The sequence below is a fragment of the Trachymyrmex septentrionalis genome, unplaced genomic scaffold, assembly GCF_001594115.1.
Source record: "Trachymyrmex septentrionalis isolate Tsep2-gDNA-1 unplaced genomic scaffold, Tsep1.0 scaffold98, whole genome shotgun sequence".
Classification (NCBI taxonomy): domain Eukaryota; kingdom Metazoa; phylum Arthropoda; class Insecta; order Hymenoptera; family Formicidae; genus Trachymyrmex; species Trachymyrmex septentrionalis.
In genome coordinates, this window is record NW_017306171.1 from 495814 (window position 1) to 508483 (window position 12670).

Genomic DNA, 12670 nt, shown 5'->3' on the forward strand with positions numbered 1-12670 from the left:
CAAAATTTGATACAGATTCTTTGATCCATTTTTTGGAATAGGCAAAAATCGAAGACGAGCCAAAACACGTGCAAGCAAAGCAGCTGTCAAAAATTAACTGAACATTCAAAATGGCCGAACTTGTCGGCATAAGTGAGAGACATGAGTACCAACATAACGCCACAAAAAAATCGAAAATCGAATATACGTAAACCGCGGAAATTCAAAATTCGCGATACTTTTTGAACAGACCTCGTAGACCAGCATTTTTGGCTTTTGGTATTATTGCAGTTCAAATTCACTCTTTATCTTAAATTGTCACAATGTTTAGTTATACAGAGGAGTCCTCGCACCACAGGATACATGTAAGTTTATTCAATTAGTTTTTCAAAAGGATAAAGAATTTTTTTAAAATAACTCTCGGGGTTGAATCCAAACAGTAGCATATTGCTTAATCTGATTGCTTTTTAAAAAAATTACGACAATAACTAATTCACTTGTTGAAAAACATTTTTTGTTTTTACAATAGAACTTTGTACTTGCGTGTCTCTTCGTGTGGGGCTCGTCGTGTTTAAAATGAAGAATTCTTAATTGTATTATGAAAGAAAAAACTTTTGTAATTAATTTCTATCCATATAGCGCGACAACAATTACTGTTGCCTTAATCTACTTCGATCGATTGCGATTAATTCCGTATTATAAGGCGATAATAAATTTTTGTCACTAGCTATCACTACATTTATCAGTTGAATTGTGTATTTAGTTTTAATTTTTAACGTATTTAATTTTATTGTACTGAAGAGAGTCAAATCTTGACCGAAACGTCTACTTATTGTTATGAAATTGTTTTTAAATATTGTAATATAATATACGAGGTGTGATCAAAAAGTAAGGTGAATTTTGTTATAAAATAAAAAATCTTTATTTATTCATCCAAATCAATTTGATCCCCTTCAAAATAATCCCCCTCCGATACAATACACTTATGCCAACGTTTTTTCCATGCCTCGAAGCATGCCAAAAAGTCGTTTCCCGGTATAGCCTTCAAAGCGCGCAGCGATTCACGTTGAATCTCTTCAATAGATTCAAAGCGGTGTCCCCGGAGCGGTCTTTTGAGTTTGGGAAATAGCCAAAAGTCACACGGAGCTAAGTCAGGTGAATAAGGCGGTTGCGGAACGATATGAGTGGAATTTTTGGCGAAAAACTCACGAAGAATCAATGCCGTGTGAGACGGCGCATTATCGTGAGGCCCAAGTGATCCTTCAAAATTGTTTGAACTGAACCAAATGAAATGCCAACCATATCGACAAGGTCTCTAATTGTCAATCGACGATTTTCGAGCACCAATTCCTTGATTTTCTTCACGTGTTGCTCATCAATTGACGTTGATAGTCGTCCGGGGCGTTCCAAGTCATCAGTACGTTCTCTGCCTTCTTTGAAGTCTTTGTACCACTTATAAACATTTTTCTGCGACATAGTCGATTCTCCGAAGGCCCTCTGCAACATTCTGAACGTTTCCGCAGCCGAAACTTCATTCCGCAAACAAAATTTAATAGCACTTCTTTGCTCAGCAAAATCAGACATTATAAAAATCGCCAAAATCACTTTTAGTCGTTTAGAAAACACAAGCGTAACTATATGACTAATGATGACATTGACATGAAATTTGCCACAGATGTCACTAACAGTAGTACCAACATAAAAATAAAAAAGTTTGCTCGAATCGATTAGCGCGGGAAGTTTAAATTAAAAATTACCTTAAATTAAAAATCACCTTACTTTTTATCACACCTCGTATAACTTATTTACATCCTTAGTTGTGGCTGTATGCTCTTTATTATTTAACCTTTGTAAATTTCTTAGCCACTTTCTAACAATTTAGAATTTATAAACCGCAATTTTACACAATTTTTTTTAGTAATATCGTTTAATAAATGAGATATATTTTTCTTTAGTTATCGATAAAAGATCAACACGTCTTTTGTACGTGGTGGCAATTTCTTTGATGACGAAATGCGCGTTGTAACCCGATAAGTTGGACTGAACTACGGGTATTCAATGCGAATCCCTATAATTTAGATTACAATTTGAGTGTGCGGGGCCTCTGTATTGCCCGCTTAAGTGGTAGTGATCGCGTACCTGCGTATCGTCTGACATAAACGATTTTTCACACACGTGACAAAGCGTGGCGCTGTTAAATTTTTGCCAATCGTCTCACGTGAAATCCACCATAGTATAAAATTATGAAAAATTATGGTCATATACGGCTTTTTGGATCGCTGATTTCGAATTTTATATCAGAATTTAAAATAGCGGACGATTTTTTATAATAATTGTCTAATTTTTATAAAATTAATTCATAATTTTAAATAGCATATACCAGTTTTTAATTTTATATTTCAAAATTTATATGTAATTAAACATTTTCTAAAAATAATTATTATTCAAACGTAATTACAAATCTCCTTTATCGCACTCTTTATTAGTCAAATGATTGTATTATACAAATTTTCGTAAAAAATTGTAAGACTATTTGAATCATGTTCTTTCTCGATTTTGTTTGATTCAGCAAGAAAATTACTGAATCAAAATTAAGAGTATCATGTAAGTAGATTATTTGTTTGGAAATAGCTCTGTGCTGTCTTTTCTGAATTCGCGAATTAAGATTAAATGTAGCTATAATAGGATCAATAGTATCCACAGTTTTGTTAAATACTTCTTCTATTGTTGCCAGACGAGAACATTTTCTGCTGTGAACAAATCGAAAGTGTGGTACATTTTGTATGTAATTCATGTAATATTCGAGTTGGTACGTAGTTCGCGCGTCACCGATAGGGGATCGCATGGCCGAGCACTTACTCGCATAACAAATGCAGCCACTATGGCAATAAATAGAGTTGTGGACGATAAAATTACTCTGCAATTCAGCTAAAATGTGTTTTTTGAGCCTTTAATTGCTAAGCGTTATATAATAGAATAAATCAAAGTACGCCCACAGGACCTTTACTCTATTTAGTCAATCATACCATACCAATCTGACAAAAAGTCGCTTCTTTTTTATTATTAAAAGTAATTTAGAAATAATTTATAATAAGTTAAAACAAAATTTAATAATCGGGAAATACTAAATATTCTAAACAGATGCAGTGCAACTTCTGAAACTAATGATATTCAGGAAGCTGTCACCTATATTAGGAAAATTGAATATGCAAGAACGTGATGTAGATATTACATGGAAAAATTAGATAAAAACTGTAATAAGGATACTAAAAAGTAGGCGTAAACAAAAATGGATAAAGTATAAGTTTAAATCCAAGTATGGATCATGGTTAGATTCCACATTTTGTGTTCCAGATTTGATCTTGTAGCAATATGATGTGCAATTATGTACGCTAGCTTCCAAAAAAGGCATCCATGTCTGCTATTTGTTGAAATGTCCAGTCGATCGCAACGACGAATAATAGCAGACATTTCTGCTCAACAACAGCATGATTTAAACAGAATACTGATGATTTGTCGTCAACGCGACAGTCTGGAGAAACTGATTACGGATAATGAGTCATCAATTCGACATTATTACTGGATAAAAAATCAACGGTTTAACGTGCTGTGTGACAGTTGGCGTTGTCATGATGAAAGATGATGCGACGATTTCGGTTTGTTCTACGCAATTCATTTATGACTTCTGGCAAATAAATTGTTGTATACCAATCAGTATTTACAGTCCTTCGATCCTCTAAAGCCACGGTTGTCACATAACCGAAGAAACAAGCAATTATTTGCTTGGCAGCACTGCGTGAACGAACAACTTTTGTTGGTTTCGGTTCATTTTAAAATAAACAGTGGATTGGAGTTTATTTTCGGGCTCATACGAATAGATCCATGTTTCGTCCCCAGTAACGATGTTGTAGACCAAATTTGACCGACCTCAGTTGAATTTCTTGAGCATTTCTTTGCTCCATTTAACACGAGCCTGTTTTTGAGTTCCGATCAAATTGTGTGGGATCCTACGACTGCAAAGTTTCCGTACGCTCAAGTGATCATGCAAAATCGTATGTATTGCTTTCATGTCAATAAGTATGCCTGAATCTCGCGGTATGTTATATGCCGGTCTTGCTCAATCATTTCACGCACAGCATCAACATTAGTGGCAACAACAGACGTGGATGGACGACCTTCACGGAATTCATCACTAAGAAAGGTACGTCCACGCTGGAATTCGGCAATCCAATTATAAACAGTCCTAGGAATGGTGCTTCATCCTCAAAAGCCAAATGAAGTCGATCGATGCATTGTTTCGGAGTTAGATTACATTTGTAATCGTAAAAAATCATTGCCCCAAAATTTTCACGCAAAATTTCTATTTTCTTACAAAATAACTTCTTTTAAAATACTATGCAAACAAAACTGGTTGGCTTGGGTATAAACTGTCAATTAAATTATAGGTTAAAAACGTCTAATTTTACGGATATGATAGTAGCAGAACGTTGGCGCCACTGAAAGTACTAGATTGCAGAAACTTTTCCAGCAGCCTACGTATTCACAGTTTTTTGTAAATAAATATTTTTAAAAAATCCAAAGTTTTGAATTAATATAATTACACTTTTTTGTGAAAATATTGAATAAATAAATATAATTTGGAGTTTAGTTACAATTTTTTGTATTTATTAAGCACACTAGTCGACAAAGTAAAGGCAGGCGGCAACAGAATCAATAACAATAGTAAAACAGCGCGATGAGCATTTAAAAATTCAGGAATATCATCCGAATGTCTTGACCTTGAAATAATAAAAAATTTTAAATTTATTTTAATTGCGTTGTCGTGTCAATTTCCTATTAATCCTGATCTTTGATAATATATGCTGGAATACTACAAAAATTTACGTCAGCGAGTACAGTTGGTACCCTATGCCTACTTTTATTCATAAAATTCTTACACATGCTGCCAATATTATTCGAAATAGCTTATTACCAGTCGGCATATGTTAGATGAAGAAACTTCAGAAGGCAGAAATAAGGATTATAAACGCTTTCGACTTGTTCATAGCAGGAAATGTTCTCGTCTCGCAACAATAGAAAATATATTTAAACAGAATTATGAATACTTCTGATCCCATTGTATCTACACTTAATCTTAATTCAGAAAAGACAATACAAAGCCATCCCTAAAGAAGTATTCACTTGTTTAACATACCTAATTTTGATAAGTATTTACTTTCTGAATCACGATAAACCAAAAAAGATGACTCAAGGCCTTACAAATTTTTATCAAAGTTTGCATGATACGAAGTTGACTAATGAAGAGTAATGATTCGTAATTATGATTAAATATTAGGTGTACAAAAAAGTTCTGAGCTTTAGATTTGATACAACCGAAATAACAATTTAAATTTTATATATCTTCCCGCCCTTTTGGGGTTTTAAAACAGTAACATTTAACCTCCTGAAATGCGATACGGTTTGGCGTTTGATGCACATAACCTCAAAAATCAGTAGTGTTCACGATGGCAATTACAAAAGAGCATATTCGATTTTCCATCCACTTCGCGTTTCATCTGAAGAAAAATGCTGCTGAAGCCACTGAAATGATTTGTGCTGCATATGGAGAGAACGCTGTAAGTCATGCAACATGCAAAAGGTGGTATCAAAAGTTTCGCCAAGGAGATTTCAGTCTTAAAGATGAATCGCGTGCTGGACGCCCTGAAAAGATTGAAACGGACGAATTGCAAGCACTGCTGGATATAAACTCTGCGCAAACTGAAAAGGAGCTTGCAGAACAGCTTGGCGTTACGCAGCAAGCCATTTCCGTACGATTATAATAAATAAAGATTGAATTTTACAAAAAAAAGCTCAGAACTTTTTTGTACACCTAATACTAATTATTTAACAAGTTTTAAGAAATGTTTAAAATATAAAAATTAAGAAACTAAAATAAAGAAAATTTTTAAACTATATATAAAATATTTAAAAAATTAAAAAATAAAATATTAAAAAAATTTAAAAACATTAAAAAATAAAAAAGTCAACAAAATGGTCGACGCTATGTCCTCGATTTGTGATTCTGCATAGTATGTATAGCAGAAAAAAGTAGTAATTTTCAAAAAAATTGGAGTTTTTTTTTCAAAATTTCATTACATGTTTACTTTGAAGTTAGCCATACTGAATCCGTTATCTTTAATTTAAAAAATAGTAATGTATAATTCGTAATCAACGACCTTAAAAATTCCCGTAAAAAAAATTTCCATGAAAAATTGACTCGTTTTTGTATTTCTAGATTGCCATTTTGGATCCGCTCATTTTAATATTTCATAGGTCATTTCATAGGTTGTTCAGAAAGTAATTTCGTTTTTTCTTATGAAAATGAAAGACGATTTTCAATCAGACGCGTTTCAAATGATCATGAACGGTCGAATTCGATAAATTTAATCTCTCAGCGATCTCACGAGTTGTTATTCGCCGGTTTGCATCAATTAATGAACGAATTACACGTTGAAAAAAATCACTCACGGTATAAATTCACTATAATTAAAAAAAAAAGACACCTCGCGCGGATACAGCAAAGACTGACGCTAAGAAGCATCCTTTGCCATAGAGAGGCTATCTAGGATACATTTGCGTTACATATGAAATACTTAAGATCATTTGCAGACTCTAGAACTAGAGAAATCATTAAAAAAATGCTTAAGTAACGAGGGCTCTCATGTGAGAGAAAGATAGAGCGCGCGACAATGTCAGAGCGTGTAATGTGATATCGAAGAAAGGACGAAAGAAATGAATTCTTTTTTTTATGACACAGTTTTTTCAATACGGTTTTTTACTAGTGTGAGGTATAGGATGGAAAGTAAAAAAAAAATACATATGTAGTAATGCGAATGAAAAATGTTTTATTCACATGTTATTACATCATTCTTTTTTTCATTAAAAATTAAGCTAATAGCTCGCAATCGATGAGCTGACATCCATTGAAGAATTCGCTGTCGCGTATAGCGTTCTCAGTATATTGGAGAATCGCGTATACTTTGCATCAACCGTATCGACGAGTCGAGCTAATCGTTCGAACGTTACACCCGTCATCGATACACCCATCAAAGTCAAACATACGGCGTAGCGTCGTTTCGGTTATCGTAATGCGTACGGATGAAGAATCGAGACGTAGCTCTGTCATATGTGTTTTCAGATACAGATAGCGATCTGTATTGTCACGAGCGTCTGTTACCGAGTCCTACGTTGCATCCTGTACAAAGGAGAAGAGGTGTTGGAATTTAGCTACACATCATTTACGGAGAGAGATTGGAAATTACTGTTCGCGAGAGATTTTATGGATTACAAGCGTGATTCTTGTTGACGATCGCGCAAGAAGGTATGACGCAGCTGTGAAAGGTGTGCAAAAAATCAATGATATTGGAAGGATGTATGAAAAAATTAAATTCGAGACATACCTATAGATAGTTGCAATGAAACGCTCTGGTTCACGTGTAAGCGAGGACAGTAATTTTTTTTTTAATATAGAGAGAGATGGATGAGGAGGTGGAGGATCTTTTTCAACGTGCGACGAGCATCGATACGGCGGATGTGTATTGAGTATGGGAGCAAAAATGCAACGAGTGTCTCGATTTCTTGCGGAAGACGTATCGAAACAGTAAACGTCGACGAACATCTAGCAGAGTTGCAAATGCATCGATCGCTGGACTAGCCCGATTGGAAGGTTTGAGAAATGTTTTATGACAACGTTTTGAACATGTGGGTTCTAGCCATGTCGAATCGCAAAATAGGGGATTTTCGGTTAGAAATCGAAACAGCTTTTAATAATCGCGTATTGACTGGTGTGGTATTGAATTCGAGTTACATCGAACCTCGACAGTTTCTCGATGACGCGAGATATATCGTTCTCGATCGGATACGCGATAATCTTTATAGATACATTTGTTAAAAAGTGAATACGATATTCAACGGTGAGTTCGTCGCGGATGCTATGAGATCTGCTAAAAGTATTGGGTGGTCCGGAAAGTCAGTGCGGATTTTTTCATTAATTTTTCAAAAGTTTTTTTATTTGTTGCGAAATTTTCGTTACGATTATATCATTCGCTAGAGCAAAGTTTCAGCTTTAAGAATCTGTTTTTTAAATTGCGATATGACGATTTTTGTCGGAGTTATGAGCAATCGAAATCAGAATGCTTCTTTACTTAACTCGCGAATAACTCAGAAACAAAAAATTATAGGAACATTTTTAAAAAATGATTTTGTAGGGAAAGCTTTAAGTTTTCACGATGGGTAGTCGAAAATTTTCGTAAATTTTTTTTGGGCACGTGAGAGACCCCCAAAGTGAAAAGAAAATTTTTTATCTTTTTCAGCTCGTAGTTTTTGGTATGTAAAAATTATCAAACTCATATAAACTTAAAAAATGTGATAAGCTTTTAAAAGTAGAGATTTCAAGCTTTAAAACCCTTTTTTTTAATTTAAATTTCGTTCATTTTTGACGAAGGTATCGTATATACAATTTTTCATTGTAAAATCCGCACGGACTTTCCGGACCACCCAATATTACTACGAAAAATTACGAGCTTTTTGACACATCCGATCTGCGAGAGTGGTACGATAAACATGTGACAGATGATATTTTAGCAGCACTGGAGGAATTTCAGGAACGTGACAGTAAATGGACGCTATCACGTATATTGAATCTGATTGTAAATGTTAACAAATATAATCCTATGCATGCGGGATATTAGCTGGAGCTGCCGCGAGAAATTATGCTGAAGAAAGTAGTAATCAATGTGCGTTCGATGGACACTGCATGTTTCGTCTAGTCGGTAGTCGCCGCTCTGTATCCAGTTAAAAATCATATGAATAGGAAATCGTCGTATCCGGATTATACTACTGTGTTGAATCTTCAGAGTATCGAGTTTCCCGCGTTACTTTAAAACAAATTACAAAATTTGAACTTTTGAACGATATATCTATTAATATAATATATTTATCGAGCGAGAGAGAGGTGGGAAAAAAGACAATGATAATATAATCGTTCCTCTTCGTCTTACCAAAGAGAAGAAAGAGAAACATGTAAATTTGTTGTACCTGCAAGAATCAAGACGTGACGACGAAAACGTCATTGGTCATTTCACATGGATTAAAAATCTGTCACGATTGATAAGTTCGCAATTGAGCAAGAATACAAAGAAGAAGTATTTGTGCGATAGGTAGGTACTAATTGTTTTTTTATATAGAGCGATAAAAAAAGTTGTGTAACGTGTATGAATTGTTACTTTACAGATGTCTACATTATTTTCATACGAGCGAGAAGTTGTCGTTTTACATCGTTGACTGTGCTACGACGAACGATTGCGTTATTATTCTTCCGAACAAGAACGATAAGTGGTTAACGTTTCGAGGTCATAATAAGAAGGAGCGACTTCTCTTAGTGGTTTATGCTGATTTGGAGTATATATTGGGGAAGAAGACCAACGATGAAGACATTTCGAGATTCACCTATCAATATCACAAGGTTTTCAGCGTAGGATATTACGTTGTGTACATACGATGAAACTATGTCGATGTACAAATCTCATCGCGGCGAGGATTGCGTATCGTGGTTTGCCAACGAATTATACGATTTGGCGCATTGTGCGAAAACGATATTCGACAAGAATGAGACTATGGCGGAGTTTACATCGAACGTCAAGTGGGAAAAATTTCGAGACGCGACTCACTGTCATATCTGTGAAAGACTGTTCGAGGAAGGAGATTTGCGCGTACGCTGTCATTTAACCGGACGTTATAGAGGTCCTTCGCATTCATGTTGTAATTTACAAAATCAAGATACGTACGTTATTCCTGTATTCTTTCATAACTTGGCAGGTTATGAAGCACATTTTATCATAAAAGATATTGCTAATATAATAGCTTTGCGGGTAGAGTCGACGTGTTACCTATAACGAAAGAAAATTATATATCGTTTACGAAACATATCAAGGATACAATAAACTTTAAGTGGGGAATGGACTGTGTGAAATTGTGTTTTGCGGATTCATTCAAATTTCTCAATACTAGTCTCGAGAAATTGGTATCATATCTCGACAAGAGTAAATTGAAAATTATACGATCAGAATTTTCCAATCTTGACGCTGAGGATTTTGATCTGCTTACGCGGAAAGGAATGTTTCCATACGAGTATATCGACAGTGTTGATAAGCTAAACGAGACTAGTTGTAAACGAGACCACCGCGTGAGTTGTTTTATAATTCGTTGACCGACGAGACTGCTTCCGATGACCATTATCAACACGCGACAAACGTTTGGCGACGTTTTTGAATAGGGAATACTCACGGCGATTACAGTAATTTGTATCTCAAGACAGATGTGCTTTTATTAGCAGATGTTTTTGAAAATTTTCGTGATACGTGTATTGAGAGTTACGGATTGGATCCGACGTATTATTACACTTAAGTGGGGAATGGACTGTGTGAAATTGTGTTTTGTGGATTCATTCAAATTTTTCAGTACAAGTCTCGATAAATTAGCGTCGTATCTCGATAAAGACAAATTAAAAATTATACGTTCAAAATTTCCAACACTATCGGATGATGAATTTGAATTACTGACTCGTAAAGGTATCTTTCCGTACGAGTACGTTGACTGTGCCGAAAAATTGCAGGACACGCGCTTACCACTGCACTTTTTACAGTTCGTTAACGGGCGATACCGTATCCGAGAGCGATTACGCTCACGCGGCGAACGTATGGCAGCGATTCTCCATCCGAACGCTCGGCGAGTACAGTGATCTGTACTTGAAAACCGATGTCTTGTTATTAGCTGACATTTTCGAAAATTTCCGCGAAAGTTGCGTCGCGAGTTACGGTCTCGATCCCGCACATTATTACACCTTGCCTGGTTTCACGTGGGACGCGATGTTGAAACATACGCGTGTAAAGCTTGAGTTGCTCACTGATATTGACATGATCATGTTCATCGAGCGCGGTATACGCGGTGGTCTCAGTCATTGTTCAGGCAGATACGCACAGGCTAATAACAAGTACATGCATTCGTACGACTCGTCGGAACAGTCGTCGTACTTGATGTACTACGACGTTAACAATTTATACGGATGGGCGATGTGTCAACCATTGCCATACGCCAAATTTCAATGGGTCAAAGACGCTGCGAACTTTGACGCGAGCGCGATCGCTCTGGATTCGCCCACCGGTTACATTCTCGAAGTCGATCTCGAGTATCCACAGCATATACTCGTACATGACCGACACACTGACCTACCGTTCTGTCCGACGCGCGATAAGCCGCCCGGCAAAGGCGAACATAAACTTTTAGCGATACTTACGCTGTACGATAAATAGCGTTACGTTATCCACTACCGCAACCTGCAGCAATGTACTCGTCACGGTCTTCACGTAACAAGATCCATCGGGTGCTACAATTCGCGCAATCTCCATGGCTTCGCGATTACATTGAACTTAATACAAATTTCAGAACGCGCGCGAAAAACGATTTCGAAAAAATTTTGTATAAATTAATGGACAAAGCGGTATTCGGTAAAACTATGGAGAATGTGCGCAACCACGTTGACGTAAAATTATTAACAAAATGGGATGGACGGTACGGTGCGGAGGCAATGATTGCAAAACCAAATTTCCACAGCCGTAGCGTCTTTGCGGAAAATTTAATAGCCGTCGAACTGCGCAAACTCGAGGTGAAGTTCGACAAACCGATTTACGTGGGTATGTGTATACTCGACATATCGAAAGTCTACTTGTACGAATTTCACCACGAGTATATGTTACCATTGTTTCGCAATAAATGTAAAATTATGTACATCGATACAGACAGTCTTATATACCGCGTCGAGTGCGAGGACGTTTATGAGACTATGAAACGCGATATCGCTAGATTCGACACGAGCGATTATTCGACGGACAATGCGTACGGTATGCCTCTCGCGAACAAAAAAGTAACCGGTCTGATGAAGGACGAAAATAATGGTGCGATAATGACCGAATTCGTTCGTTGGTCTCAGAGCGAAGATGTACGCTGTGAAGGTGGACGGCAAGAAAGACACTAAAAAGGTGAAAGGCGTAAAGAGTAACGTCGTAGCGCAAACGATAACGTTCGACGATTACACTCGATGTTTGAACGAAGAGATCGAAATGACTCGTCGTCAATCGTATATACGATCTAAACTGCACGAGGTATACACGATATCCGAATCGAAAATCGCTCTGAGTCCATACGATGACAAACGATACGTCGTACCGAATTCGACGGAGACGTTACCGTGGAGACATTGGCGGATATCTTCGTAATATATGTACATATCAACATTTATATTACTATTATGTTTTTTACATTTTTTTTTTATTTTCATACAGCGTATATGTATTACTATTATAAGGTGTAGTAAAAAAAAATCTATTATTTTTGCATTAAATTGAAGGCTTTATTTAGCATAGTTAGAATGATCCGATTTAGGTCAAATATGCACCGTTTTGTTCGATAACTTGTTGGTTTTGAGGTAATTTCATTATGCCTCTCTCATAGAAACCCTCATCCCTATTGGCAAAAAACTGGGACAGTCGATTTTCACAAGCTTCTCTTGGGGCGAATTTTTCACCAGCAAAATCATTCGCCATAGAGAGGAACAGGTGGTAATCACTTGGTGCCAGGTCCGGACTATAAGGTGGAT

The 12670-nt window shown here is 36.3% G+C and overlaps 1 protein-coding gene across 1 annotated transcript; it reads left to right on the forward strand.

Moving 5' to 3' along the window:
• Nucleotides 1–9524: 9524 nt before the first annotated feature.
• LOC108756352 lies at nt 9525–11327 on the forward strand. Its single transcript, XM_018500095.1, has 5 exons — nt 9525–9799; nt 10027–10184; nt 10292–10406; nt 10477–10602; nt 10661–11327. Exons 1-5 carry the CDS (start codon nt 9525–9527, stop codon nt 11325–11327), a joined length of 1341 nt encoding a protein of 446 aa, XP_018355597.1.
• The last annotated feature ends 1343 nt before the right edge of the window (nt 11328–12670 follow it).

What these genes read in the sequence shown, in the direction of transcription:
- LOC108756352 (XM_018500095.1), top strand. Translation starts at nt 9,525, where the DNA reads ATGTCGATGTACAAATCTCATCGCGGCGAGGATTGCGTATCGTGGTTT. An exon ending in TAAGCTAAACGAGACTAGTT is followed by an intron (nt 10,185 to 10,291) that starts GTAAACGAGACC and finishes GTTTTTGAATAG; the next exon opens with GGAATACTCACGGCGATTAC. An exon ending in AAAGGTATCTTTCCGTACGA is followed by an intron (nt 10,603 to 10,660) that starts GTACGTTGACTG and finishes CACTTTTTACAG; the next exon opens with TTCGTTAACGGGCGATACCG.